The sequence below is a fragment of the Agelaius phoeniceus genome, chromosome 36 (genome assembly GCF_051311805.1).
Source record: "Agelaius phoeniceus isolate bAgePho1 chromosome 36, bAgePho1.hap1, whole genome shotgun sequence".
Taxonomy (NCBI): Eukaryota; Metazoa; Chordata; class Aves; order Passeriformes; family Icteridae; genus Agelaius; species Agelaius phoeniceus.
Window position 1 is genome coordinate 902,535 of NC_135300.1, and position 27,536 is coordinate 930,070.

At 63.9% G+C, this 27,536-nt stretch overlaps 1 protein-coding gene across 1 annotated transcript in view; it reads right to left on the reverse strand.

The window, feature by feature from the left end:
- RYR1 (ryanodine receptor 1) overlaps positions 1-27,536 on the reverse strand; it is an 80,276-nt gene that overhangs the window by 37,268 nt on the left and 15,472 nt on the right. Inside the window, 35 exon segments of the mRNA XM_077192878.1 lie at positions 59-149; positions 894-1,114; positions 1,796-1,965; positions 2,368-2,488; positions 2,576-2,687; positions 3,414-3,594; positions 4,286-4,421; positions 4,634-4,728; positions 5,256-5,388; positions 5,461-5,575; positions 6,016-6,289; positions 7,455-7,598; positions 7,787-7,898; positions 8,503-8,703; positions 9,212-9,283; positions 9,395-10,226; positions 11,098-11,324; positions 11,790-11,876; positions 11,968-12,133; positions 12,852-13,012; positions 14,106-14,232; positions 14,977-15,368; positions 16,437-16,645; positions 17,387-17,561; positions 18,646-18,857; positions 19,983-20,130; positions 20,731-20,890; positions 21,865-21,948; positions 22,366-22,469; positions 23,211-23,317; positions 24,255-24,305; positions 24,308-24,483; positions 25,535-25,727; positions 26,580-26,649; positions 26,651-26,822. Coding sequence (XP_077048993.1) covers positions 59-149; positions 894-1,114; positions 1,796-1,965; positions 2,368-2,488; positions 2,576-2,687; positions 3,414-3,594; positions 4,286-4,421; positions 4,634-4,728; positions 5,256-5,388; positions 5,461-5,575; positions 6,016-6,289; positions 7,455-7,598; positions 7,787-7,898; positions 8,503-8,703; positions 9,212-9,283; positions 9,395-10,226; positions 11,098-11,324; positions 11,790-11,876; positions 11,968-12,133; positions 12,852-13,012; positions 14,106-14,232; positions 14,977-15,368; positions 16,437-16,645; positions 17,387-17,561; positions 18,646-18,857; positions 19,983-20,130; positions 20,731-20,890; positions 21,865-21,948; positions 22,366-22,469; positions 23,211-23,317; positions 24,255-24,305; positions 24,308-24,483; positions 25,535-25,727; positions 26,580-26,649; positions 26,651-26,822 — 6,031 coding nt within the window.

The window sequence follows — 27,536 nt, forward strand, 5'->3', positions numbered from 1 at the left end:
ACTCTGTGGAGGGGGGTCAGGGCATGGGGACAAGCACGGGGACACCCCCGGGGCTCACCTTGAGGGGCATCTTGGCGAACTCGTTGAGGATGGGCACGTCGAAGACGAGGCGGCGCAGGAGGTGCTGCAGCATCGAGGGGCGGATGTACCTGGGGGGGAACGGGGGGTCAGGGGGGTCTGGGGGTTCACCTGAGAGCGCCGTGAGACACTCGGTGGGGTCATGCTGGGCCTTGGGCAGGGACACGGGCATTGGTTGGCTGTGGGATTGAGTTGGCCATGGTGGTTGGATTGGCCTTGAGGGTTGGGTTGACCATGGCAGTTGAGTTGACCATGGCAGTTGGGTTGGCCTTGAAGGTTGAGTTGGCCATGGCGGTTGGGTTGGGTTGACCATGGGGATTGGGTGGACCATGGCAGTTGAGCTGACCATGGGTGGACCACGGTGGTTGAGTTGGTCATGGCAGTTGGGTTAGCTGTAAGAGTTGAGTTGACCATGGCGGTTGGGTTGACCATGGTGGTTGGGTTGGCCATGAGAGTTGGCTTGACCATGACGATTGGGTTGACCATGGTGGTTGGGTTGGGTTGACCATGGCAGTCGGGTTCCCCACGAGAGTTGGGTTGACCAGGGGAGTTGGGTTCCCCACAAGAGTTGGGTGGACCAGGGAAGTTGGGTTCCCCACGAGAGTTGGGTTGACCATGGCGGTTGGGTTGACCATAGCAGTTGGGTTCCCCACGAGAGTTGGGTTGACCAGGGGGGTTGGGTTGACCATGGCGGTTGGGTTGGGTTGGGTTGACCATGGCAGTCGGGTTCCCCACAAGAGTCGGGTTGATTTTGGGTCCAGATGCCAACCCATGGGGGGCACAGTGCCGTTTTGGGGCCCAGTTTGGGGTCCCACCTGCAGAGGGCCATGAGGCACTCCTCGATGGCGTCGCGCTGGGCCTTGGTGAGGGCGCGGCCGCGCGACAGGCGGTAGATGGTGTGCAGCATGGAGTCCACCATGATGGCGCGGTGCTCGGTGCCCGCGAAGAGCGGCGCGCACTTGGTGATGAGCGGCATCACCGCCAGGCACAGGTACCGGTTCAGCGCCAGCGCCATCTCCGTCGTGCTGAACGTCGCCTGGGGGGGACATGGGGGGTCACAGGGGGAGGGGACACACCCTGAGGGGACGTGGGGACAGGGGGCACAGGTGTCCCATGGCGGGAGTTTGGGGATGTGTTCCATGGAGGAGATTTGGGGGGTCAAAGAGGGAAGGTTGGGGTGACACCAAATCCATCCCATAGGGGAGATTTGGGGGGTCAAAGAGGGAAGGTTGGGGTGACCCCAAATCCATCCCATAGGGGAGATTTGGGGAGGTCAGACAGGGAAGATTGGGGTGACCCCAAATCCATCCCATAGGGGAGATTTGGGGGATCAAAGAGGGAAGATTGGAGTGACTCCAAATCCATCCCATGGGAGAGATTTGGGGAGGTCAGACAGGGAACCCATAGGGAAGATTTGGGGGATCAAACAGGGGAGATTTGGGGTGACCCCACACCCATCCCATAGGGAAGATTTGGGGTGACCCCACACCCATCCCATAGGGAAGATTTGGGGGGTCAAACAGGGGAGATTTGGGGTGACCCCACACCCATTCCATAGGGAACATTTGGGGTGACCCCACACCCATCCCATAGGGAACATGTGGGGGATCCCAGACCCACAGGAGGGAACAGGGCAGACCCGAGGCCCCTGCTGCAGGCCCAACGAGCCCTGTAGGGAGTTTTGGGGAGCCCCAGGGGGTTTTGGGGTGCCCCTCACCGTGTCCAGCGAGGCGGCCGCGCGCATGTCGGGCAGGAACCCCACTTCCAGCACGTGGAGCAGGAACTCCTGGTTCTGCACCCCATAAACGCGGTCCAGGAACAGCACCATGGGCGCCTTGTGCTCGGGGACGAAGCTGGCGGCCATTCGGGGCTCCACCACGTTCCCATCTGCGGGACCCCAAAACTCAGGGCACCCCAAAACTCCCCAAACCCTAAAACAGCCAGGAATTCCCCAAATCCTGGCATCCCCAGAGCCCCCAGCCTGGCTGGTGGTCATGGGGGGCTCTACCACGTTCTCATCTGCGGGACCCCAAAACTCAGGGCACCCCAAAACTCTCCAAACAGCCGCCAAGGCTGATGACCCCCATGCCAGTCCCCACATTTTGGGGTGTCCCTTTCCCCAGGTTTGGGGACCCCTCCCCACCTTTTCCCAGTGCTGGAATCTGCAGGGGGAGGTTGATGATCCCCACCAGCTCCCCACATTTTGGGGTGACCCTGATCCAGGTTCCCAGATTTTGGGGTGTCCCCCATCCCAGTGACCCCTCCCCAGGTTTGGGGACCCCTCCCCACCTTTTCCCAGCGCCGGGATCTGCAGGGGGAGGCTGATGATCCCCACCAGGTCCTCGAGCGGGACGAGCGAGCGCAGGATGGCCCGGATCCGCAGGGCCTCCCCCTTCCCCGCCTGGATCAGCTGTGGGGGTCACACGGGGGGGGTCACACCCCGAGTCTTGACCCCCCCAGGACCCCCCTGAGCCCCCCCAAACCCCCAGGTCCGTACGTGCATCTCGGGGGCACAGCGGCCCAGCAGGTCGATGAGGGCGGCGTAGAAGGACATGATGGCGTGGCCCAGGTGCACCCGGTTCTCCTCGGGGGGCTCCTCGGGTCCAAACCTGGGGGGCAACGTGGGGTCTGAGGGGTCAGGGGGTCACCCTGGGGTCCTCCCAGGCCATCCCAGCATTGTCATCTTCACCCCACCCCATTCCAGCCCATCTTCATCCTCCTCCTGCTCACGGCTTGATGCCCACTCTGTTCTGTCTTCGTCCTCACTTGCATGTCTCATCATGGACGTCTCATCCTCATCCTCACCCTCACCCCAACCCCATTCCCAATCCCAATCCCAGTCCCATTCTCAACCCCATCCAATCCCATTTCCAGTCTCACTCCCATTTCCAGTTTCATTCCTATTTCCATTCCCATTCCCTATCCCAATCCCAATCCCAATCCAAATCCCAATCCCAATCCCAATCCCAGCCCCAACCCCAATCCCACTCCCGGTGCTCACGGCCTCCTCTCCCTGCGGCCACTGGGCCCGTCCCGGGCAGGGTCCCCATCCCAATCCCAGCCCCAATCCCATCCCAATCCCACTCCCGGTGCTCACGGCCTCCTCTCCCTGCGGCCGCTGGGCCCGTCCCGTGCGGGGTCCCCATCCCAATACCCATCCCAATCCCATTCCCAATCCCACCCAACCCCAATCCCACTCCCGGTGCTCACGGCCTCCTCTCCCTGCGGCCGCTGGGCCCACCCCGGGCAGGGTCCCCATCCCAATCCTACCCAATCCCAATCCCAATCCCAATCCCAGCCCCAATCCCAACCCCAATCCCACTCCCGGTGCTCACGGCCTCCTCTCCCTGCGGCCGCTGGGCCCGTCCCGTGCGGGGTCCTGGGCGATGCTCAGGGCGTCCTGGATGGCCGCCAGCAGCCCCGAGCCCCCCTCGCCCCGCAGCGCCGGCCCGAAGCACTCGGGGCGCCGGATCAGCAGCCGCACCACCACGTTGGCGTTCTCCTCCACGCTCTCCCCTGGGGAACGGGACCCCAAAGGTCACAGGGACACCCCAGAACTTCCAAAAGAAAAACCCCTAAAACAGGGAACCCCAAAAACCCCAGCACACAGAGTCCCGGATCAGCAGCCGCACCACCACATTGGCGTTCTCCTCCACGCTCTCCCCTGGGGAACGGGACCCCAAAGGTCACAGGGACACCCCAGAATTCCCAAAACACAAACCCAAAAATCCCTTAAAACAGGGAACCCCTAAACCCCTAAACCAGGGAATCCCAAAGCCCCCAAAACAGGGAACCCTAAAATCCCCAAAACAGGGAACCCCAAAACCCCTAAAACAGAGAACCCTAAAACCCCTAGCACAGGAAGTCCTGGAGAATCCAACTGGGAACCTCAAACTGGGTTTTTCTCCATGCTCTGCCCTGCAGGAACAGGACCCCCAAAACTCACAAGGACCCCTAAAAGGGGCCCCCCAAAACACAAACCCACAGGAGGGGACAGGGGGACACCTGGGAGGTTCCATGAGGGGACACAGCGACACCTGAGGGACACCTGAGAGTCTCTCACCAGTGACAAAGATGGCAAAGCACAGAAAGTCCACGTGGTGCTGCCATGAGGGGTATGGGGAGGACACAGGGACCCCCTCAAGGGGACTTGGGGACACCCGAGGGACACCCGAGGGACACCCGAGGGACACCTGGGGTGTCTCACCGTTGACGAAGACGGCGAAGCGCAGGAAGTCCAGGTACTTCTCACCCCCACAGGGGTTCCAGCCGATGTCGGGGTAGCCCTTGGCCAGCAGCATGGGGCAGCTCTGCAGCCCACAGCTCGCCAGGTACGTCACCACCTGCCCCAGGGGACACCAGGGGACATCAGGGGACAGGGGGGTGACACGGGGACACAGAGGGTTTTGGGGTACAGCAGCATGGGGCAGCTCTGCAGCCCACAGCTCGCCAGGTACGTCACCACCTGCCCCAGGGGACACCAGGGGACATCAGGGGACACCAGGGGACGTGGAGGGACACAGGGGGACATGGGGGGACACGGGGCTGTCCCCACCTTCTCCAGGTCCTGCTCCTTGAGGGCCAGCGCCAGCTCGTTGTTGTCGATGACGGAGGCGGCTGCCACGTCCAGGGGGGTGGAGCCCTGCATGCCTTGGGGACAACAGGGACACAGAGGTCAGGGGACACCAGGGGACAGAGACCCCACCTCAAGGTGTCCTTGGGGACAACAGGGACACAGAGGTCAGGGGACACCGGGGACAGAGACCCCCCCTCAAGGTGTCCTAAAGGACCCTAGGGTGACTGGAGGGGACAGAGGTGACAAGGAGGGGTGATGGGGGGGGGGGTGAGAGCCCAGGTGGGGTGAACACAGAGGGGACAGGGGATGGCAGGGAGGGGACAGGGGTGGCACTGAGGACACGGGGGGGGTCCCAGGGGTCTCACCTAGACCAATGCCGCTGTTCTCCAGCAGGTAGCCCAGGGCAGAGAGGGGACGGGGGTGGCACTGGGGACACTGGGATGTCCCAGGGGTCTCACCTAGACCAATGCCGCTGTTCTCCAGCAGGTAGCCCAGGTGGGGGTGACACAGAGGGACCAGGGGATGGCAGGGAGGGGACAGGGGTGGCACTGGGGATGCAGGGGTGGCACTGGGGACACTGGGATTGTCCCAGGGGTCTCACCTAGACCAATGCCGCTGTTCTCCAGCAGGTAGCCCAGGTGGTCGAACATGGAGCGCTGGTTCTGGCGGCTGATGCGGCAGAAGTAGCAGAGGAAGCGGCAGCAGTTGGTCACCATCTTGGGGAACCGGATCTCCTGGGGGGCACCGGGGGGTCAGGGCAGCCCCGGGAGGGTCCCGAGGGGGGCACCAGAGGGGTGGGGGCTCACCTTGGACTCGCCACCGCCCAGCACGCTGACCATCACCTGCATCACGGTCTCGTGCATGCCCAGCGCCCGCATCAGGTTGGGGTGCTGGTAGAACACCTTGTTGTTCATGATGTTCCTGGGGGGGCACGGGGGCGTCACAGATTTGGGGGGGTCACAGATTTGGGGGGCTGGGAGGGGGTTATGGGGTGTTCAGGGTGGGATATGGGGTGCTCAGGGGCAGATCTGGGAGTTTGGGGGGTTCTCAGGGTGCTGGATGGGGACACAGGGGGTGTCTGGATGGGGACACAGGGGACCCAGAGAGGACCCAGGGTGACCCAGAGAGAACACAGGGGACACAAGAAGGACACAAGGAGGACACAGGGTGACCCAGGGTGACCCAGAGAGGACACAGGGGGATACAAGAAGGACACAGGGGGACACAAGGAGGACACAAGGAGGACACAGGGAGGACACAGGGAGGACGCAGGGTGACCCAGGGTGACCCAAACAGGACACAAGGAGGACATAGGGAGGACACAGGGAGGACAGAGGGTGACCCCCGGGGCTGCCACGCACCCGATGCTCTGGATCATGAGGTTCTCCTCCTCGGGGCCCATCTGCACGATGAGCAGCGAGCGGATCTGGCCCAGGCACTCGAGCAGGGCTGTGGTGTCGGGCACGGAGGTGGCGCTGATGGCGTAGGCCTTGGGCAGGGCGCGGCCCAGCTCGCCCAGCGCGTCGTACTGGCGGTGCAGCAGGCTGAACATGGCGCGCACCAGCGCCGGGCTCTGGATGAACGACTCCTGCGCCCAGTGCACCATGGTCTGCGAGATCAGCTCCTGCAGCGTGCCTGGGGATGGGGACAATGGGGACATTGGGGACAGTGGGGACAGTGGGGACATTGGGGACAATGGGGACATTGGGGACATTGGGGACACAGTGACTCCTGCGCCCAGTGCACCATGGTCTGCGAGATCAGCTCCTGCAGCGTGCCTGGGGATGGGGACAATGGGGACATTGGGGACAGTGGGGACAGTGGGGACATTGGGGACAATGGGGACATTGGGGACATTGGGGACACAGTGACTCCTGCGCCCAGTGCACCATGGTCTGCGAGATCAGCTCCTGCAGCGTGCCTGGGGATGGGGACAATGGGGACATTGGGGACAGTGGGGACAGTGGGGACATTGGGGACAATGGGGACATTGGGGACATTGGGGACACAGTGACTCCTGCGCCCAGTGCACCATGGTCTGCGAGATCAGCTCCTGCAGCGTGCCTGGGGATGGGGACAATGGGGACATTGGGGACATTGGGGACACAGTGACTCCTGTGCCCAGTGCACCATGGTCTGCGAGATCAGCTCCTGCAGCGTGCCTGGGGACAGCAGGGACAATGGGGACATTGGGGACATTGGGGACACAGTGACTCCTGCGCCCAGTGCACCATGGTCTGCGAGATCAGCTCCTGCAGCGTGCCTGGGGACAGTGGGGACATTGGGGACATTGGGGACATTGGGGACATTGGGGATAACGGGGGTATCAGGGACAGCGGGGACATTGGGGACACAGTGACTCCTGCGCCCAGTGCACCATGGTCTGCGAGATCAGCTCCTGCAGCGTGCCTGGGGACAGTGGGGACAATGGGGACAATGGGGACATTGGGGACACAGTGACTCCTGCGCCCAGTGCACCATGGTCTGCGAGATCAGCTCCTGCAGCGTGCCTGGCATTGGGGACAATGGGGACATTGGGGGTATCAGGGACAGTGGGGACACAGTGACTCCTGTGCCCATGGTCTGCCAGATCAGCTCCTGCAGTGCTGCCACCTTGGGGACATCTTGGTTGGCACCTTGGGGACACCTTGGCCAACTCCTTGGGGACACCTCGTGTGTCCCCCTGATGCCACCTTGGCCAACTCCTTGGGGACACCTCGTGTGTCCCCCTGATGCCACCTCAGCCATGTCCCGGACACGGCTGAGTGTCCCTGTCCCCACCCCCCTGTCCCCTCCTCACTGGGCACCGGGGGCTCCTCGGGGGGGGTCTCCTCCTCCTTGGGGGGGCCCCGGACCCCCACCACCTTCTGCACCAGCCCCAGCAGCCGCTGCCGCAGCGACGTCTCCTCCTCCTCCTCCTCTTCCTCCTCCGTCAGCTCGATGCCTGCGGGACAAGGGGGGGTCATAGAGGTGTCCCCGTGTCCCCAAGGGGGGGCCTCAGGGGCCCTGGATGGAGTCCCTGTGCTCCTGGGGGTCTCTGGGGTCCCACAGTGGGGGTCCCAGTTCCAATGGCGAGATCCCAGTTCCACTGGGGGTGTCCCCAAGCCCAGGGGTGTCCCTGTCCCCCCTCACCACAGTGGGCCAGCAGGTCATTGTGGAAGTCCAGCAGCTCGTCCCTGATGTCCCCAGGCACGGGACACTCCTCATCCTCAGCCCCTCCCTTGTACTGCATCAGCATGTTGATCTGGGGACACGGGGACATGGGGGGGACACCAGGTCATGGGACCATCCCTCCCTGTGTGCCCCACGTGTCCCTTGTCCCCACACCCTGCCCCCAGATTCCCCCATTCCCACAGTTCCCTCACGTGTCCCCAGGCACATCCCAGCCAAGGCCGTGTCCCCAGCAGTGTCCCCGAGGTGTCCCCAGGAACATCCCAGCCAAGGCCGTGTCCCCAGCAGTGTCCCCAAGGTGTCCCCAGGCACATCCCCGTTCTCTCACCCAAAGCCACATCCTCAGGGGTGTCCCTAAGGTGTCCCTGAAGTGTCCCCACTCTGTCCCCGTGCTGTCCCCGCTCTGCCCTCACTCTGTCCCCGCTCTGTCCCTACTCTGTCCTCATTCTGTCCCCGCTCTGCCCTCACTCTGTCCCCACTCTGTCCCCACCCTGTCCCCGCTCTGTCCCCGCTCTGTCCCTGCTCTGTCCCCGCTCTGCCATCACTCTGTCCCCGCTCTGTCCCTACTCTGTCCTCATTCTGTCCCCGCTCTGCCCTCACTCTGTCCCCACTCTGTCCTCATTCTGTCCCCACTCTGCCCTCACTCTGTCCCCACCCTGTCCCCGCTCTGTCCCCACCTGCTCCTGCGGGGGCGAGCGGAACTCGCGCGTGCGCCGGGCGGTCTCGGCTGCCGACATGGTCAGAGCGCGCATCAGGCGCCCGTAGCGCCGCCGCTGGTCCCGCTGCAGCCGCTGCACGTGGCGCTCCGAGAACGCCACGATGGCCTCGACGCGGTGCTGCAGCTCCCGCTCGCACAGGTGCTGCAGCAGGTGGCACATCTGCGGGGACACGGGGACAGCGGGGACGTCAGGGACAGGGGGATGTCAGGGACACTGGGGATGTCAGGGACAGGGGGATGTCAGGGACATTGGGGATGTCAGGGTCAGGGGATGTCAGGGACAGGGGGATGTCAGGGACAGGGGGATGGTAGGGACATCGGGGATGTCAGGGACAGGGGGATGTCAGGGACATCGGGGATGTCAGGGACAGGGGGACGTCAGGGACATGGGGATGTCAGGGACATTGGGATGTCAGGGACAGGGGGATGTCAGGGACATCGGGGACATTGGGGACATGGGGATGTCAGGGACATTGGGATGTCAGGGTCAGGGGGATGTCAGGGACATCGGGGATGTCAGGGACATTGGGGACATCAGGGACAAGGGGATGTCAGGGACATTGGGGATGTCAGGGACATCGGGGACATCAGGGACATGATCCCAGGGAGGAGACATGAGGTGGACACGGAGAGGGGACACAAACCGCCACGCCCGTGCCCTCCCTCACCTGAAGCTTGACCGACTCTGGCAGCTTCATCTGCAGCAGCCCCTCCTCCAGCTCTTCCTCTTCCTCCTTCTCCTCCTCCTCCTGCACCTCCCCGGCCTCAATGGCCTTCGTCCTCCTGGCCTCCTCCTCATCCTCCTCCTCCGCCTGCAGCTCTCCAGCCTCGATGGCCTTCCTCCTCCTCACTTCCTCCTCCTCTTCCTCCTCCTCCTCCTCCTCCTCCTCCTCCTCCAGCTCTCCAGCCTCCACGGCCTTTTTCCTCCTCGCCTCCTCATCCTCCTCCTTCTCCTCCTCGCCAGCTTCGATGGCCTTCACCTCCTCCTCCTCCTCCTCCTCCTCCTCCTCGCCTTCCTCCCGCCGTCCCTCTCCGAAGACGCGGGGCTCGATCATGCGCAGCACGCGCCGCACGTCGCCGTCCCCCAGCGCTCCCACCGCCAGCAGCGCCGACACCAGCTTGAGCACCGGCACCAGCTGGAACTCCACGCTGCCCCCCACGGGGTCCCGGGCGTGGGGACCCCCTCCGGCCACCGCCTCGGCCAGCATGCGCATGGCCTTGGCTCCCAGCTCGTCCAGCGGGATGGCCGGGCTGAGCGGCGCCCGCCCCCCGCCGCCCCCCGCCCGGATGAAGCAAGGCTCTGAAAAATGGGGCTGGGGTCTCAGGCAGGCGCTGGGCCCCACGCCCGGGGGTCCCGGGCAGCGTCCGCCGCCAGGGAAGAGCGCGATGGCGCGCGTGGCCTCGGTGATGGGCACGATGAACTCGGCGCTCATGGAGGAGCGGGCGCGCTGCGCCGCGTCCAGGTGCATGGCCAGCAGCAGGTCGTAGTAGCCGGCCCGCAGGGGTCCCGGCAGCTCGGGGCTCTCGATGGCGAAGAGCAGCTGGGCCTGGTCCACGTGGCTGCACAGGGCGTGCGCCACGCGGTTGTTGCCCAGCGCGCACACGGCGCAGTAGAGGCGCAGGGTGTGGCACTGGAACTGCAGCAGCTCCTCGCGCTCCCACAGCTCCAGGATGTCGATGCACCTGAGGGGGAAAGGGGAGTCGGGCTGGGGGGACAGGGAATGGGGGGATATGGGGTGGGAGCCCTGGGGGGTGGAGAATGGGGGGGATATGGGGTGGGAGCTCTGGGGGGACAGGGAATGGGGGGATATGGGGTGGGAACCCTGGGGGGACAGGGAATGGGGGGATATGGGGTGGGAGCCCTGGGGGGTGGGGAATGGGGGGATATGGGGTGGGAGCCCTGGGGGGACAGGGAATGGGGGTCAGGGGAGGGGGACATGGGGTGGGACCCCTGGGATGGGAGCACAAGGTCTCCTGGGGATAAAACCCCAAGCTCTCCTGGGGATGGGACTTTTGGGTGAGACCCCAAAGTCTCCTGGGGATGGGACCTCTGGAGGTGAGACCTCAAGGGGACAGGGCCCCATGTCCCCCTGGGATAACACCTCAAGCTCTCCTGGGGTTAAGACCCCTGGGATGGGGACCCCCAAGGTCTCCTGGGGCTGGGACTTTTGGGGTGGGACCCCAAGGTCTCCTAGGGATGGGACTTTTGGGGTGAGCACCCTGGGGATGGCATCTCTGGGATGAGACCCTGTGGGACAGAACCCCACGAGACTGGGGATGTGCCTGGGGGTGTCCCCACCTGTCCTCCTCGGGGATGTGCAAAAACCCCCCCAGACCATGGACCCCTCCCCTATTTAACCCCCACACCATGGGGCAGTTGCTGCGCTTGATCTTGGGGGGAAAAAGGAGATGAGACCCCCAAACCCCCCCCAAAATCCCCCCAGACCATGGGACAGTTGCCCTGTTTGGGGTCCAATTAGGGGCGCCATTTGGGATTTGTCTGGGATCCCATGTAGGGGTCCCATTTGGTGTCCCTGGGGGTGTCCCCACGCACCTGTCCTCCTCGGGGATGTGCAGGGCCATCATCTGCAGGGGCTCGGAGCACTCCACGGCCCAGCCCTGGCGCTCGCCCAGCCGGGCGCTCTCCACGGCCAGGTACTCGGTGGGCATGCGGCTCCAGGTGACCGGCGTCAGGTGCTGGATCACCAGCCTGGGCGGGCACTGCGGCGCCGGGTTCTGCCTCTCGCTGCTGAACATGGCCGCCGAGATGGGCATGATGTTCTGAGGGGGGGGGACACACGGGGGTGTCAGGGGGACCCCCAGAGACCCCCGGCATTGAGTTCCTCTTGGGTCGCCCTGCAGACCCCAAAGATCTGCCCCAGAGCTCTCCTTGTTCCACCTGGCAGCTCCTGAATCACCTCACCAGTGCTCCCAGTTGTCCCCCAGTCCCTCTCCACCTTCAATAACCCCCCCAAAACAATGACCTCGGGGTTTGGGGGGATTTTGGGGGCTCTCAGGGGTCCTGTACCATGGTGGTGTTCATGATGATCTGGGGGTTTGGGGGGTTTTGGGGTGCAGGAATGGGAGTTTAGGGTGTGGGTAGGAGGTTTTGGGGGGGTCTCATCCCATGGTGGTGTTCATGATGACCTTGGGGTGTGGGGGTTTTGGAGTGCAGGGGTGGTCTCAGGAGGTTTTGGGGGGGTCTCATTCCCCCACCACCCACCTGGTGGGGGTCCCAGTCCTCACCTTGAGCTTGCCCAGCTCAAACTGGAGCACGTTTTGGGTGGTGGGCTGCACGAACACCGCCGGGAACAGTTTGGTGTTGGGCTCCACCTGCGGGGACAGCGCTGCTGTGAGACCCCCGGGGTGGGCTGGGACCCCCAAAACTCACCTGGGGGGGGTCAGGGCAGGGGTTCCAGCTCACCTGGAAGAAGGTGTTGATCTCTTTGCCGTTGGCTGTGAAGGTCATGAGCCCCGTGGCCAGGTCCACCAGGCAGCCGATGACCAGGTCAGTGTGGGACACCCTGGCCTGCTGGGTGGGGGTCGCAAACTCCCCCCCCCACACCATGTAGCAGTTGCTGCGCTTGATGCTGGGGGGAAAAAGGGGGTCAGACCCCCAAAACCCCACCAAAATACCCCAAAACCCCCCAAAATACCCCCACACCATGTAGCAGTTGCTGCGCTTGATGCTGGGGGGGAAAAAGGGGTGAGACCCCCCCAAAAATATCCCAGACCATGGGGCAGTTGACCTGTTAGGGGTCCCATTTTGGGGTCCCATTTGGGATCCTGTTTGGGGTCCTGTTAGGGTCCTATTTGGTTGGGATCCAGTTTGGGGTCCCATTTAGGGATCCCATCTAGGGGTCCCTTTTGGGGTCTCTTTGGGGTCCCTTTGGGATCCCATTTGGGGTCCCTCTGGGGTCTCTCTGGGATCCCTTTGTGTTCCCATTTGGGGTCTCTTTTGGGGTCCCACCTGGGGTCCTGTTTGGGAATCCCCTTTTGGGGTCCCTTTGGGGTCCTGTTAGGGTCCTATTTGGGATCCAGTTTAGGAATCCCGTCTAGGGGTCCCTTTTGGGGTCCCTTTTGGAGTCTCTTTGGGATCCCATTTGGGGTCTCTTTGGGGTCTCTTTGGGGTCCCTTTGGGGTCCTGTTTGGGTCCTATTTGGGATCCAGTTTGGGGTCCCATTTAGGGATCCCGTCTAGGTGTCCCTTTTGGAGTCTCTTTGGGATCCCATTTGGGGTCTCTTTGGGGTCTCTTTGGGGTCCCTTTGGGGTCTCTTTGGGGTCCCTTTTGGGGTGCCCGTGGGGTACCTGTCGTGCACGTTGCCGCGGTCGTCGCCCATGGTGACGGTGACGCTGCGCACGCGGCTCAGCTCAAAGTCGGGGTCGTGCTGGTGGAAGTGGGGGGTGACCCAGCCCACCCAGGCACTGCCCGGCTCCTGCCCCGCAAACAGCCGCACCGAGTAATAGTACTGGGGACAAGGGACAGTGTCAGGGGACACAGGGACAGCCACAGGGACACGGGGACACGGGGACACGGGGACAGGGACAGGTGACCCAGCCCACCCAGGCACTGCCCCACAAACAGCCGCACCGAGTAATAGTACTGGGGACAAGGGACAGCGTCAGGGACATGGGGACAGGGACAGGGACATGGGACAGTGTCAGGGACAGCCACAGGGACAGGGAACACAGGGACAGGTGACCCAGCCCAGCCAGGCACTGCCCCGCAAACAGCCGCACCGAGTAATAGTACTGGGGACAAGGGACAGCGTCAGGGACATGGGGACAGTGACAGGGACAGCCACGGGGACAGGGACACAGGGACAGCCACAGGGACAGCCACAGGGACAGGGATATGGGGACAGGGACATGGGGACAGGGACACGGGGACAGGGGACATGGGGACAGGGTGTTTTGGGGGGATCTCAAGGGTCCCATACTGTGGTGGTGTTCATGATGACCTCGGGGCTTGGGGATTTTGGGGTTTTGGGGGGATTTTGGAGTTTTTGGGGGTCCATACCGTGGTGGTGTTCATGATGACCTCAGGGCTTGGGGTTTTGGGGGATTTTGGGGGATTTTGGGGGTCCATACCGTGGTGGTGTTCATGATGACCTCGGGGGTTGGGGATTTTGGGGTTTTGGGGGGATTTTGGGGGTTTTTGGGATCCATACCGTGGTGGTGTTCATGATGACTGCAGGGGTTGGGGATTTGGGGGGATTTGGGGGGATTTTGGAGTTTTTGGGGGTCCATACCGTGGTGGTGTTCATGATGACCTCAGGGCTTGGGGATTTTGGGGTTTTGGGGGGATTTTGGAGTTTTTGGGGGTCCATACCGTGGTGGTGTTCATGATGACCTCAGGGCTTGGGGATTTTGGGGGGATTTTGGGGTTTTTGGGGGTCCATACCGTGGTGGTGTTCATGATGACCTCAGGGGTTGGGGATTTTGGGATTTTGGGGGGTTTTGGGGTTTCTGGGGGTCCATACCGTGGTGGTGTTCATGATGACCTCAGGGCTTGGGGATTTTGGGATTTTGGGGGTTTTTGGGGTTTCTGGGGGTCCATACCGTGGTGGTGTTCATGATGACCTCGGGGTCGTCGCGCTCGTCGGGCACCACGTCCTCCTCCAGCCTGGGCACGGGAGGGGGCGCGGGGGGGGGCGCAAACGGCGTCTTCCGGCCCTTGAACAGGAACCTGGGGGGCACCGGGGGGGTCACCCCGCTCTGGGGACCCCCAGGGACCCCCCAACACCCAGGGAATCCCCCCAGCAACACCCCTTGAGGGCCAGACTGGGGACGCCCAGGGACACCCCCAGGGATGGGTGTCACCCCCTTTTGGGGACCCTCCAGGTTACTGGGGAGCCCCCAGGGATGGGTGTCACCCCCTTTTGCTGCTCCCCCAGGAATATTGGGGACCCCATTTTCGCTGCCCCCCAGCCAATATTGGGGTACCCCCTTTTGCTGCCCCCCCCCAGCTAATATTGGGGACCCCCCTTTTGCTGCCTCCCCAGCCAATATTGGGGTACCCCCTTTCGCTGCCCCCCAGTGTTATTGGGGACCCCCCAGCCATGGTTGCCACCCCCTTTTGCTGTCCCCCAGCCAATATTGGGGACCCCCCTTTTGCTGCCCCCCAGCCAATATTGGGGACCCCCCTTTTGCTGCCCCCCCCCAGCCAATATTGGGGTACCCCCCCCTTTCACTGCTCCCCACCCCTTTTCGCCGCCCCCCAGCCAATATTGGGGACCCCCCTTTCGCCGCCCCCCAGCCAATATTGGGGACCCCCCTTTTGCTGCCCCCCCCAGCCAATATTGGGGTACCCCCCCCTTTCACTGCTCCCCACCCCTTTTCGCTGCCCCCCAGCCAATATTGGGGTGCCCCCTTTTGCTGCCCCCCAGCCAATATTGGGGACCCCCCTTTCTCTGCCCCCCGCCCCACGCACCCCCTCCTGGTCTTGCTCTTCTCGGTGGTCGCGTCCTTCTCGTTCTCTCCCCGCGGCGGCTCCCGGGAGGCGGCGCCGCCGGCAGCACCGGGGGCCGCCCCCGCCGGTCCCTTCTCGGTCCCCTCGTCGCCCTCGGCGCTGCGGGGCCCGGCCGAGCGCCGCAGCCGCTCGAACTCGGACAGGGGCTCGGCGGCCGCATCCTCGGGGGGCTCCGGAGGGGGCGCCTGGGGCAGGGGCGTGGCGCCGGGCGTGCAGCGGAACGTGGCGTGGAACTGCACCGGGAGGCTGAGCCGCAGGAACAGCAGCTCCGGCGGAGCCGCGGGCGTCCCGGAGCTGCGGTGCGACAGCCGCAGGCACGGCGGGGAATCCACGGTGCCGTCCAGGCGGGTCACCTGCGATGGGGGGACAGCGGGGGTGGCACCGGGGGGGACAGCGGGGGTGGCAGCGGGGGTGGCACCGGGGGGACAGCGGGGGTGGCAGCGGGGGGACAGGGAGGGGGACAGGGAGGGGACCGGGGGTGGCACCGGGGGCACTGGGGGGGACAGGGAGGGGGACAGGGAAGGGGACAGGGAGGGGACCGGGGGTGGCACTGGGGGGACAGGGAGGGGACAGGGAGGGGGGGACCCCGGGGATGGTGGGACACGGTGGTGGGGGATGTTTCACCTCATTTTGGGACACTTCACCTCATTTTGGGGACACTTCATCTCATTTTGGGGATGCTTCACCTCGTTTTGGGGATGCTTCACCTCGTTTTGGGGACACTTCACCTCATTTTGGGGGCATTTCACCCTGTTTTGGGGACACTTCCCCTCATTTTGGGGACACTTCACCTCATTTTGGGGATAGTCAGAGATAGGGAATCCCCTAGGGATGGGTGTCACCCCGTTTTGGGGACACTCCACCCTGCTTTGGGGGAACTTCACCTCATTTTGCGGACACTTCACCCTGTTCTGGGGACATTGAGGGACAGGGAACCCCCAGGGATGGGTGGGACTCAGTTTTGGGGACGCTTCACCTCATTTTGGGGACACTCAGGGACAGGGAACCCCCAGAGATGGGGGTGTCACCCCGTTTTGGGGACCCTTGGAGAATTTTAGGGACTCTTTGACACCCCAAACCCCCCTCACCTCGAGCTGGGGGTGCTCGGGGGGCACTGGGATGAACTGGGGCAGGCTGTGGCTGAACCAGAGGGCGATGGGGACCCCAAACCCCCCCAAAGCCCCCCAAATCCCCCTCACCTCGAGCTGGGGGTGCTCGGGGGGCACTGGGATGAACTGGGGCAGGCTGTGGCTGAACCAGAGGGCGATGGGGACCCCAAACCCCCCCAAAGCCCCCCAAAGCCCCCTCACCTCGAGCTGGGGGTGCTCGGGGGGCACTGGGATGAACTGGGGCAGGCTGTGGCTGAACCAGAGGGCGATGGGGACCCCAAACCCCCCCAAACCCCCCCAAAGCCCCCTCACCTCGAGCTGGGGGTGCTCGGGGGGCACTGGGATGAACTGGGGCAGGCTGTGGCTGAACCAGAGGGCGATTGGCCGTTTCATGTTGATGGCGAAGGGCTCGTAGCCCTCCTGGAGGCCGCAGATGCCGAAGTAGCGCAGGGTGCCCACGTCCTGGCCCAGGTTCAGGTGGCCCTCCTGGCCCAGCCCCAGGCTGCACACGGGGACAAAGCCTGGGGGGCACGGGGGGGGCAGCACTGAGACCCCCAGAGCCCCCAGACCCACCCCAGAGCCCCCAGACCCATTCCAGAGCCCCCAGACCCACCCCAAAGCCCCCAGATCCACCCTAGAGTCCCCAAACCCATTCCTGGAGCACCCAGATCCATCCTTGGATCCCCCAGACCCATTCCTGGTACCCCCAGACCCATTCCTGAACCCCCAGACCCATTTCTGAAACCCCCAGACCCATCCCTGGTGCCCCCAAACCCACCCATGGTGCCCCAGACCCATTCCTGGTACTCCAGACCCATCCCTGAACCCCCAGACCCATCCCTGAACCCCCAGACCCATTCCTGGTGCTCCAGACCCATTCCTGGTGCCCCCAGACCCATTCCTGGTACCCCGAGACCCATTCCTGGATCCCCCAGACCCATTTCTGTTGACCCCAGACCCATTCCTGGTACCCCCACACCCATTCCTGGATCCCCCAGACCCATCCCTGGTGCCCCCAGACCCATCCCTGAACCCCCCCAGAACCACCCCTGGTGTCCCCAGACCCATCCCTGGTACCCCCAGACCCATTCCTGGATCCCCCAGACCCATCCCTGGCACCCCCAGACCCATCCCTGTTGCCCCCAGACCCATCCCTGAACCCCCCCGAACCACAGAACCACCCCCAGATCCGTCCCCCTCCTCCCCCAGCCCCAGGTGACACCGGGGAGGTGTCACCAAGCCCAGTCCAGACCCCCCCTCACCGTCGGCCACCTCGAAGTCCCTGAAGGCCACCTCAGAGCCAGCGTCCCCCATCAGCACCTCCCCATTGAGGGTGAAGCTCATGTGGCACTCGCCCAGGTCGATGAGGCAGCCCACGACGTCCCCAGCCTGCCAGGGGCGCCCAAAGGACTCCCCGCCCACGTGCCACCGCTGGCCCTGGGGACAGCAGGGGACACCGGGGGTCACAGGGGACACCAGGGGACACCAAGGGGTCACAGGGGACACCAGGGGTCACAGGGGACACCAGGGGTCACAGGGACCCACGACGTCCCCAGCCTGCCAGGGGCGCCCAAAGGACTCCCCGCCCACATGCCACCGCTGGCCCTGGGGACACCGGGGACACCAGGGGTCACAGGGGACACCAGGGGACACAGGGGACACCAGGGGACACCAGGGGTCATAGGGGACACCAGGGGTCACAGGGACCCACGACGTCCCCAGCCTGCCAGGGGCGCCCAAAGGACTCCCCGCCCACATGCCACCGCTGGCCCTGGGGACACCGGGGACACCAGGGGGTCACAGAGGACACCAGGGGACACCAGGGGTCACAGGGGACACCAAGGGGGTCACAGAAGGTGACAGTGGGACCCAGGGGGACTCTGGGGGTCCCCGAGTGTCCCCAAGCGTCCCATGCTGGTTCTGCGTGTCCCCATGTGTCCCTGTGTGTCCCTGTGTGTCCCTGAGTGTCCCAAGAAGGTTCTGTGTGTCCCTGAGTGTCCCCACGTGTCCCCACCTGTCCCTGTGTGTCCCCATGTGTCCCAAACAGGTTCTGTGTGTCTCTGTGTGTCCTTGAGTGTCCCTGTGCATCCCTGAATGTCCCCACATGTGCCAAACAGGCTCTGTGTGTCCCTGTGTGTCCCTGAATGTCCCCATGTGTCCCTACATGTCCCCAGTGTCCTCCACCTGTCCCTGTGTGTCCCAAGTAGGTTCTGTTTGTCCCCACCTGTCCCCACATGTCCCCACGTGTCCCCAGCACGTTCTGCATGTCGCCCATGTCCCTGCCTGTCCCTGTGTGTCCCAAGTAGGTTCTGTGTGTCCCTGAGTGTCCCTGAGTGTCTCTGTGTGTCCCAAACAGGCTCTGTGTGTCCCCACGTGTCCCCAGCAGGCTCTGCATGCCCCCGTGTGTCCCCACGTGTCCCCACATGTCCCCAGCAGGCTCTGCATGCCCCCGTGTGTCCCTGCCTGTCCCCGTGTGTCCCCCGTGTCCCCGCGTGTCCCCTGGGCGTGTCCCCACGCTCACCCGGTGCCCGTTGAAGACGAAGGCCATGTCATCGGCGCCCAGCTCGGTGTCGGGTCTCAGCCCGGGCCGGGCCCAGCCCACGCGCATCTCCCCGGCCGTCACCGCCTGGAACTCGAAATACCAGCGGCCGCTGCGCACGGCCGAGCCCCGCTCTGCGCGGAACAGCCGCGGCCGGGGGGCACGGGGACCCCGGGGAACCACATCCTGCGAGGCTGGGGGGACACGGGGGTCAGCACCCCAAAAATGGCACCCAAACAGCACCCAGAGAGCCTCAAAAACAGCACCCAGAGAGCCCCAGCAATGGCACCCATAGAGCCCCGCTCTGCGCGGAACAGCCGCGGCCGGGGGGCGCGGGGACCCCGGGGAACCGCATCCTGCGAGGCTGGGGGGACACGGGGGTCAGCACCCCGGAAACAGCACCCAGAGAGCCCAAAAACAGCACCCAGAGAGCCCAAAAACAGCACCCAGAGAGCCCAAAACAGCACCCAGAGAGCCCAGAACCAGCACCCAGAGAGCCCAAAAACAGCACCCAGAGAGCCCAGAAACAGCACCCAGAGAGCCCCAGAAACAGGATACGGAACCCCAGCAATGGCACCCAGAGAGCCCCGCTCTGCGCGGAACAGCCGCGGCCGGGGGGCGCGGGGACCCCGGGGAACCGCATCCTGCGAGGCTGGGGGGACACGGGGGTCAGCACCCCGAAAACGGCACCCAGAGAGCCCAGAAACAGCACCCAGAGAGCCCAAAAACAGCACCCAGAGAGCCCCAGAAACGGCACCCAGAGAGCCCAAAAACAGCACCCAGAGAGCCCCAAAACAGCACCCAGAGAGCCCCGCTCTGCGCAGAACAGCCGCGGCCGGGGGGCGCGGGGACCCCGGGGAACCGCATCCTGCGAGGCTGGGGGGACACGGGGGTCAGCACCCCAAAAACAGCACCCAGAGAGCCCAAAAACAGCACCCAGAGAGCCCCAAAAACAGCACCCAGAGAGCCCCAGAAATGGGATACAGAGAGCCCAAAAACAGCACCCAGAGAGCCCCAAAACAGCACCCAGAGAGCCCCAGAAATGGGATACAGAGAGCCCCAAAACAGCACCCAGAGAGCCCCAAAAACAGCACCCAGAGAGCCCCAGAAACGGCACCCAGAGAGCCCCAGCAATGGCACCCAGAAAGCCCCAGAAACGGCACCCAGAGAGCCCCAGAAATGGGATACAGAACCCCAAAACCAGCACCCAGAGAGCCCCAAAACCAGCACCCAGAGACCCCAAAAACGGCACCCAAACGGTCCCACCAGCTGCCAAATGTCCCCAGATGTCCCCAGATGTCCCCGAGCCCCCCACTCACGCGTCTCCTGGTCGGGGGGCTCGATGTTGTAGCCGTAGCCCAGCAGGGTCCGCACGGCCTGGCACAGGCTCTCGCGGTTGGTGGCCTTTGTCCCCTCGTCCAGCAGGTTGTAGGGGACCAGCCGAGGGTTCCGCTTGTTCTTGATGTCCTGGGGACACGGGGACACAGCCATGGGGACATGGGGACAGCGGGCTTGGGGTGTGGGGACATGGGGACACAGCCATGGGGACACAGGGACACTGGGCTTGGGGTGTGGGGACACGGGGACACAGGGACACCAAGCTCAGGGGAGTAGAGACACCCCCAGAGGTGTGGGGACATGGCGACACCAGGCTTGGAGCTATGAGGACATGGGGACACCAAGCTCAGGGGAGTGGGGACATGGGGACACCAGGCTCAGGGGCATGGGGACACCCCCAGAGGTGTGGGGACGTGGGGACACCAGGCCTGGGGCCATGGGGACAGCGAGCTCAGGGGAATGGGGACACCCCCAGAGGCATGGGGACACCCCCACAGGTGTGGGGACATGAGGACACGGCCATGGGGACATGGGGACACCAGCTCAGGGCCATGAGGACATGGGGACAGCCCCAGAGGTGTCCCCATGGGGACACAGGGCGGCGACACCACGGGGACACAGGGCGGATTTTGGAGCGTCCACGGGAGGGTTTGGGGATGTCAGGGGTGGGTGGGGGTCCCTCGGTGCTGTCCCCAGAAGGTCCCCAGGAGGTCCCCAGGAGGTCCCCACCTGGGTGGTGCTGTAGGTCCAGCCCTGCTGGACCCTGTCCCGAGCCCAGACGTTGTGGCCGTTCTCGGCCAGGCGATCGACCAGGGTCAGCTGGGCCGGCGTCAGCCGCACGTGGGACAGGTCCAGCGGTGCTGGCTTGTACCCGTTGGACATGGTGTACCTGGGCAGGGGGACACACCTGTGGGACCACCCCCAGGCCACCCCGGGACCCCCACAGGCACCCCAGGACTGCCCTCATCCATGGGGACCCCAAACGTCCTCCACGGTCTCCAAACTGGGACATCCCAACCCTACTGGGACATCCCAACCCTACTGGGACATCCCAACCCTACTGGGACATCCCAACCCAACTGGGACGTCCCAACCCAACTGGGACATCCCCAACCCTACTGGGACATCCCAACTCAACCTTGACCCATTGGTCATAGTGTACCTGGGCAGGGGGCACACACCTGTGGGACCACCCCCAGGGCACCCTGGGACCCCCACGGGGCACCCCAGAACTGCCCTCATCCATGGGGACCCCAAACCTCCTCCATGGTCTCCAAACTGGGACATCCCAACCCAGCTGGGACACCCCAACCCAACTGGGATATCCCCAACCCAACTGGGACATCCCAACCCAACTGGGACACCCCAACCCAACTGGGATATCCCCAACCCAACTGGGACATCCCAACCCTACTGAGACATCCCCAACCCTACTGAGACATCCCCAACCCTACTGGGACATCCCAACCCAACTGGGACCATCCCAACCCTACTGGGACATCCCAACTCAACTGGGACATCCCAACCCAACTGGGACGTCCCAACTCAATCTCTACCTGTTGGACACGGTGGGAATGAGGCAGACACACCTGAGGGACCCCCCCAACTTCTGTGGACCCCCCCAGAAGCTCCTCCAGGACCCCAAAACTGAGACTCCCAGACTGGGACACCCTCAAACTGGGACACCCCAACTGGGACACCCCCAAACTGGGACTTTCTTTGAAGGATCCCAAACTGGGACCTCAAACTGGGATCCAGTACAGAGACCCCCCCGAAACTGGGACCCCCCAGCCCCCCCAAACTGGGACCCCCAGCCCCTCCCAGCCCCCCCAAACTGGGACCCCCAGCCCCCCCCAAACCCACGTTTTGGGCAGTTTGATCTTCTTCAGGTTCTCCTCGGCCTTCTCGTCCGCCATCCCCACGTGGCAGCCCAGGGCCAGCAGCGTCCTGGGGACACCCCAAAAATCAGCACCCCCAAATCTCTGACCCCTCCTCAAAGCCCCCCCTACCCACAAATCCAGCACCCCCAACTCCAGGGGGCTCAGGATGAGGGGGGACCCCAAAAACCCCCAGCCTGTATTGGGGACACGGCCCAAAATGGGGGACCCCAAAACCCACCCAAGTTCCCCCAAGTCTGAGGTGAGGGGTGACCCCAAAACCCCCCCAAAATCCCCCCAGTCTGAGGTGAGGGGTGACCCCAAAACCCCCAAATCTCCCCAGTCAGAGGTGAGGGGGGACCCCAAAACGATCTGGACCCCAACATGCTCCAAAGCCCCCCCAGTCTGAGGTGATGGGTGACCCCAGAACCCCCCCAAGTCCCCCCAAAGAGGAGGGGACCCCCAAATTCCCGGTGCCCCCCCTTACTTGAGGGTCTCCCCCGACATCTGGAGGTTGTAGCCACGCTCGGGCTCGGGGAGGCTGTGGAAGCTCAGCAAACAGGGGTGCAGGCGCTGCACGTCATCCCGGACCTAGGGCACCCCAAAAACACCTGCTGGCCACTGGGACCCCCCAAATCCAGCCAGGGACCCCCCAAAAACAGACCCGAAAGGGAAAATCCCAAAGGTGCCCCATGGGATCACCTCGAAAAGGATCCAAACCTTGGGGAACCCCAAAAAGGGATCCCAAGAAGGGGTAACTCCAATTTAGGGCACCCCAAAAACACCTCCTGGCCACTGGGACCCCCCAAATCCAGCCAGGGACCCCCCAAAAACGGACCCGAAAGGGAAAATCCCGAAAGGGAAAATCCCAAAGGCGCCCCATGGGATCACCTTGAAAAGGACCCAAACCTTGGGGAACCCCAAAAAAGGGATCCCAGAAAGGGGTAACTCCAATTTAGGGAACCCCAAAAAGGGAGCTCAATTAGGGGAGCCCTTCAAGGAACCTCAAATAGGGGATTTTGGGGTTTCCCAAGGGATTTTGGGGTTCCCTGGGGGATTTTTGGGTTCCCTGAGAGATTTTGGGGTTTCCCTGGGGATTTTGGAGTTCCAAGGGAATTTTGGGGTGCCCAGGGGGGATTTTGGGGTGCCCCACTCACAGGCCCATAGGTCCAGCCCTGCTCGATGAGGGTCAGGGCCCAGAGCTCAGGGTGGGTTTTGGGTTTCTATGGGATTTTTGTGGGGTTTTGTGGGGTTTGGGGTTTCCGGGGGATTTGGGGGTTCCCTGGGGGGATTTTGGGGTTCCCAAGGGGGATTTTGGGGTGCCCCACGCACAGGCCCGTAGGTCCAGCCCTGCTCGATGCGGGTCAGGGCCCAGAGCTCGTGGATGTTCTCCGCCAGCTTCTCCCGGATGCGCTCCAGGTGCGGGGGCAGCACGATGTCTGGGCGGGGGCAAAAATGGGGGCGTTGGACCCCAAAACTCCCCCAAAATCCCCCAAAATCCTTTCCCAGTTTCTTCAAGCACCTCCAAATTCCCCTTCAAGCCCCACAAAATCCCCAAAACCCCCTAAACTCCCCTAAACCCTGTCCCAATCCCCCCTCCATCCCCCCAAACCCCTTCCATCACCCCTAAATCCTATCCCAATCCCCCCAAATCCCCCCTCCACACCCCCAAATCCCCGCTCCACACTCCCAAATCCCCCCAAATCCCACCTCCATCCCACATAAGCCCTGTCCCAATCCCACCTCCACACCCCCAAATCCCACCTCCATCCCCCCAAACCCTTCCATCGCCCCTAAATCCTATCCCAATACCCCCAAACTCCCCCTCCACAGCCCCAAATCCCCCCTCTACACCCCCAAATCCCCCAAATCCCTCCAAATCCCTCCTCCACACCCCCAAATCCCCCCAAATCCACACCCCCAAATACCCTCAAATCTCATCTCCATCCCCCCAGATCTCATCTCCATCCCCCCAAATCCCACCTCCATCCCCCCAAATCCCCCCAAATCTCACCTCCATCCCCCCAAATCTCATCTCCATCCCCCCAAATCCCCCCTCCACACTCCCAAATCCCTGCTCCACACCCCCAAATCCCCCCTCCACACTCCCAAATTGACCCAAATCCCACCTCCATCCCCCCAAATTCCCCCTCCATCCCCCCAAATCCCCCCAAATCTCACCTCCATCCCCCCAAATCTCCCCTCCACATCCCCAAATCCCCCCCAAATGCCCCCAAATCCCCCTCCACAGCCCCAAATCCCCCAAATCCCCCCTCCATCCCCCCAAATCCCCCCTCCATCCCACTGAAACCCTGTCACAATGCCCCCAGACGCCCCCAAACGCCCCCAGACGCCCCCAAACCCCCTCTCCGCCGCCCCCTCGCACCTGGCAGGTGTCCACGGGGCAGGGGGTGAAGGCCGTGTGGGCAGGGCCCGGCTGGGCCCCAGGAGGCTGCGGGCGCCGGGCGGGGCCGAGCCGCGGTAGGCGGTCAGAGGCTCCAGGCGCAGCCGCTCCCGGGGCAGCAGCGCCTCGGCACAGGGAGCGTAGCCCGGAGGGGGCACGAAACGGAACTCGCCGTGCCGGCCCCCCAGCAGGAACCGGAGCCTGGCAGGGGAATGGGGGGACAGAGTGAGAGCCGGGCCCATAGAAACCCCATAGAAACCCCATAGAAACCCCACAGAACCCATAGAAATCCCACAGAACCCATAGAAACCCCACAGAACCCATAGAAACCCCACAGAACCCCCCCAGCAGGAACCGGAGCCTGGCGGGGGGAATGGGGGGACAGAGTGAGAGATGGGCCCATAGAAACCCCATAGAAACCCCATAGAAACCCCATAGAAACCGCCACAGTGAGAGCCGGACCCATAGAAACCCCACAGAACCCCCCCAGCAGGAACCGGAGGCTGGCGGGGGGAAAAGGGGGAGAGAGTGAGAGATGGGCCCATAGAAACCCATAGAAACCCCATAGAAACCCCACAGTGAGAGCCGGACCCATAGAAACCCCACAGACCCCATAGAAACCCCACAGAACCCCCCCAGCAGAACTGGAGCCTGGGGGGGGAAAAGGGGGAGAGAGTGAGAGATGGGCCCATAGAAACCCCATAGAAACCCCATAGAAACCCCACAGAACCCCCCCAGCAGGAACCGGAGCCTGGGGGGGAATGAGGGGAGAGAGTGAGAGCCGGGCCCATAGAAACCCATAGACCCCATAGAAACCCAGAGACCCCATAGAAACCCCATAGAGACCCTATAGAGACCCCATAGAAACCCCACAGAAACCCCATAGAGACCCCATAGAAACCCCACAGACCCCACAGAACCACTTTAGGGATCCAGTCCCTTCTTTAGGGATCCCAGCCCCACTTCAGGAATCCCAGATTCCCCTTTAGGGGTCCCAGTCCCTTCTTTAGGGATCCCAGCCCCACTTTAGGGGTCCCTGCCCCACTTCAGGGATCCCTGACTCCCCTTTAGGGATCCCAGCCCCACTTCAGGAATCCCAGACTCCCCTTTAGGGGTCCCAGTCCCTTCTTTATGGATCCCAGCCCCACTTTAGGGATCCCTGCCCCACTTCAGGAATCCCAGACTCCCCTTTAGGGGTCCCAGCCCGTTTTAGGGCTCCCACCCCCCAGTTTGGGGGTGTCCCCCCTCTCACCGGACCCCCGCCGAGAAGCTGGCCACGGGGCTGAACAGGGTGTCCAGGTTGAAGCCCTCGAGGACCCCCTGGACCGGGGCCCCGTTGAGGCGGAAGGAGGCGCTGGGGACCCCCAGGTCCAGGCAGCAGCTGACCACGTCCCCTTCGGCCAGAGCCCGGCGCTGGGGTGACCCCACGGCCTTGGGGACACCCCCTGGGGGGACAGGGGGGTCACAGGGGGGGGTCACAGGGGGACAGGAGGGTCACAGGGGGTCACAGGGGGGTCACAGAGGGACAGCAGCTGACCACGTCCCCTTCGGCCAGAGCCCGGCGTTGGGGTGACCCCACGGCCTTGGGGACACCCCCTGGGGGGACACAGGGGTCACAGGGGGGTCACAGGGGACAGGAGGGTCACAGGGGGGTCACAGGGGGTCCCAGAGTGGTCCTGGCATGGTCCCAGGGCATTCCCAGAGGGGTCTCAGAGTGGTCCCAGAGGGGTCCCAGGGCGTTCCCAGGGTGGTCTCAGGGTGGTCCAAACAGACCCAGGGGGTTCCCAGGGGGTCCCAGAGGAGTCCCAGGGTGGACCCGGGGGGGTCTCGGGGTGGCCCAAATGGACCCAGGGGGTTCCCAGGTGGTCCCAGAGGGGTCCCAGGGTGGTCCCAAGGTGGTCCCTGGGTGATCCCAGGGGGGTTCCCATAGTCCCAAGTGGATCCAGGGTGGTCCCAGGGTGGTCCTAGGGTGGTCTGAGTGGATCCAGGGTGGTCCCAGAGGGGTCCCAGGGTGGTCCCAGGGTGATCCCAGGGGGGTTCCCATAGTCCCAAGTGGATCCAGGGTGGTCCCAGGGCGTTCCCAGGGTGGTCTCGGGGTGGTCCCTGGGTGATCCCAGAGGAGTTCCCAGGGTGGTGCCCGGGTGATGCCAGGGGGGTTCCCATAGCCCCAAGTGGGTGCCAGGCTGGATCCAGGGCGTTCCCAGGGTGTTCCCAGGGTGATCCCAGGGGGGTACCCATAGCCCTAAGTGGGTGCCAGGGTAGTCCCAGGGCGGTCCTGGTGCCCCCTCCTCCCTCACCTGTCCACAGGTGGAGGCCGTCGAAGGCGAAGGAGTTGAGGTCGTCTCCGGCGCCGTTGCCCCCCCAGCCCGCGCCCCCCGCCCGGGGCGGGCCGGAAGCCCCCGGCCGCCCCCCAGCCCACGCGCAGGTGGGTGGGCACGGCCGTCACGAAGGGCTGGGCCCGCTCCACGGCCACCTCGAAGTACCAGCAGCGGAACTGCGTGGAGCCCGGCGCCGTGCCCACAAACAGGTTGGGGCGCACGCTGCGGGGAAAGGGGGCGCCGTGATGGGAAGGCCGCGTGCCACGCCGGGAGATCCCAATTCCACCCCCAGAACCCCCGAATTCCACGCCGGGAGATCCCAATTCCACCCCCAGAACCCCCGAATTCCACACCGGGAGATCCCAATTCCACCCCCAGAACCCCTGAATTCCACATGGGGAGATCCCAATTCCACCCCAAGAACCCCCGCATTCCACGCCGGGAGATCCCAATTCCACACGGGGAGATCCCAATTCCACCCCCAGAACCCCCGAATTCCACGCCGGGAGATCCCAATTCCACCCCCAGAACCCCCGAATTCCACGCCGGGAGATCCCAATTCCACCCCCAGAACCCCCGAATTCCACGCCGGGAGATCCCAATTCCACCCCCAGAACCCCCGAATTCCACGCCGGGAGATCCCAATTCCACCCCAAGAACCCCTGAATTCCACACGGGGAGATCCCAATTCCACCCCCAGAACCCCCGAACTCCACACCGGGAGATCCCAATTCCACCCCAAGAACACAAATCTCACCTCGAGAGCACCAAATCCCACCCCAAAGCCACGCAGGGACCCTCGGGATGAGCCCAGAGGCCTCCAGGAGCAGCTCAGGAGCTTCCAAAAGCACCTCAAGCACCTCCAGGCTCCCCCAAAACCCCCCAAACTCCCATAACTCCCCTCCCCAGGACCCCACTACCACCCAAAGCCCCCCT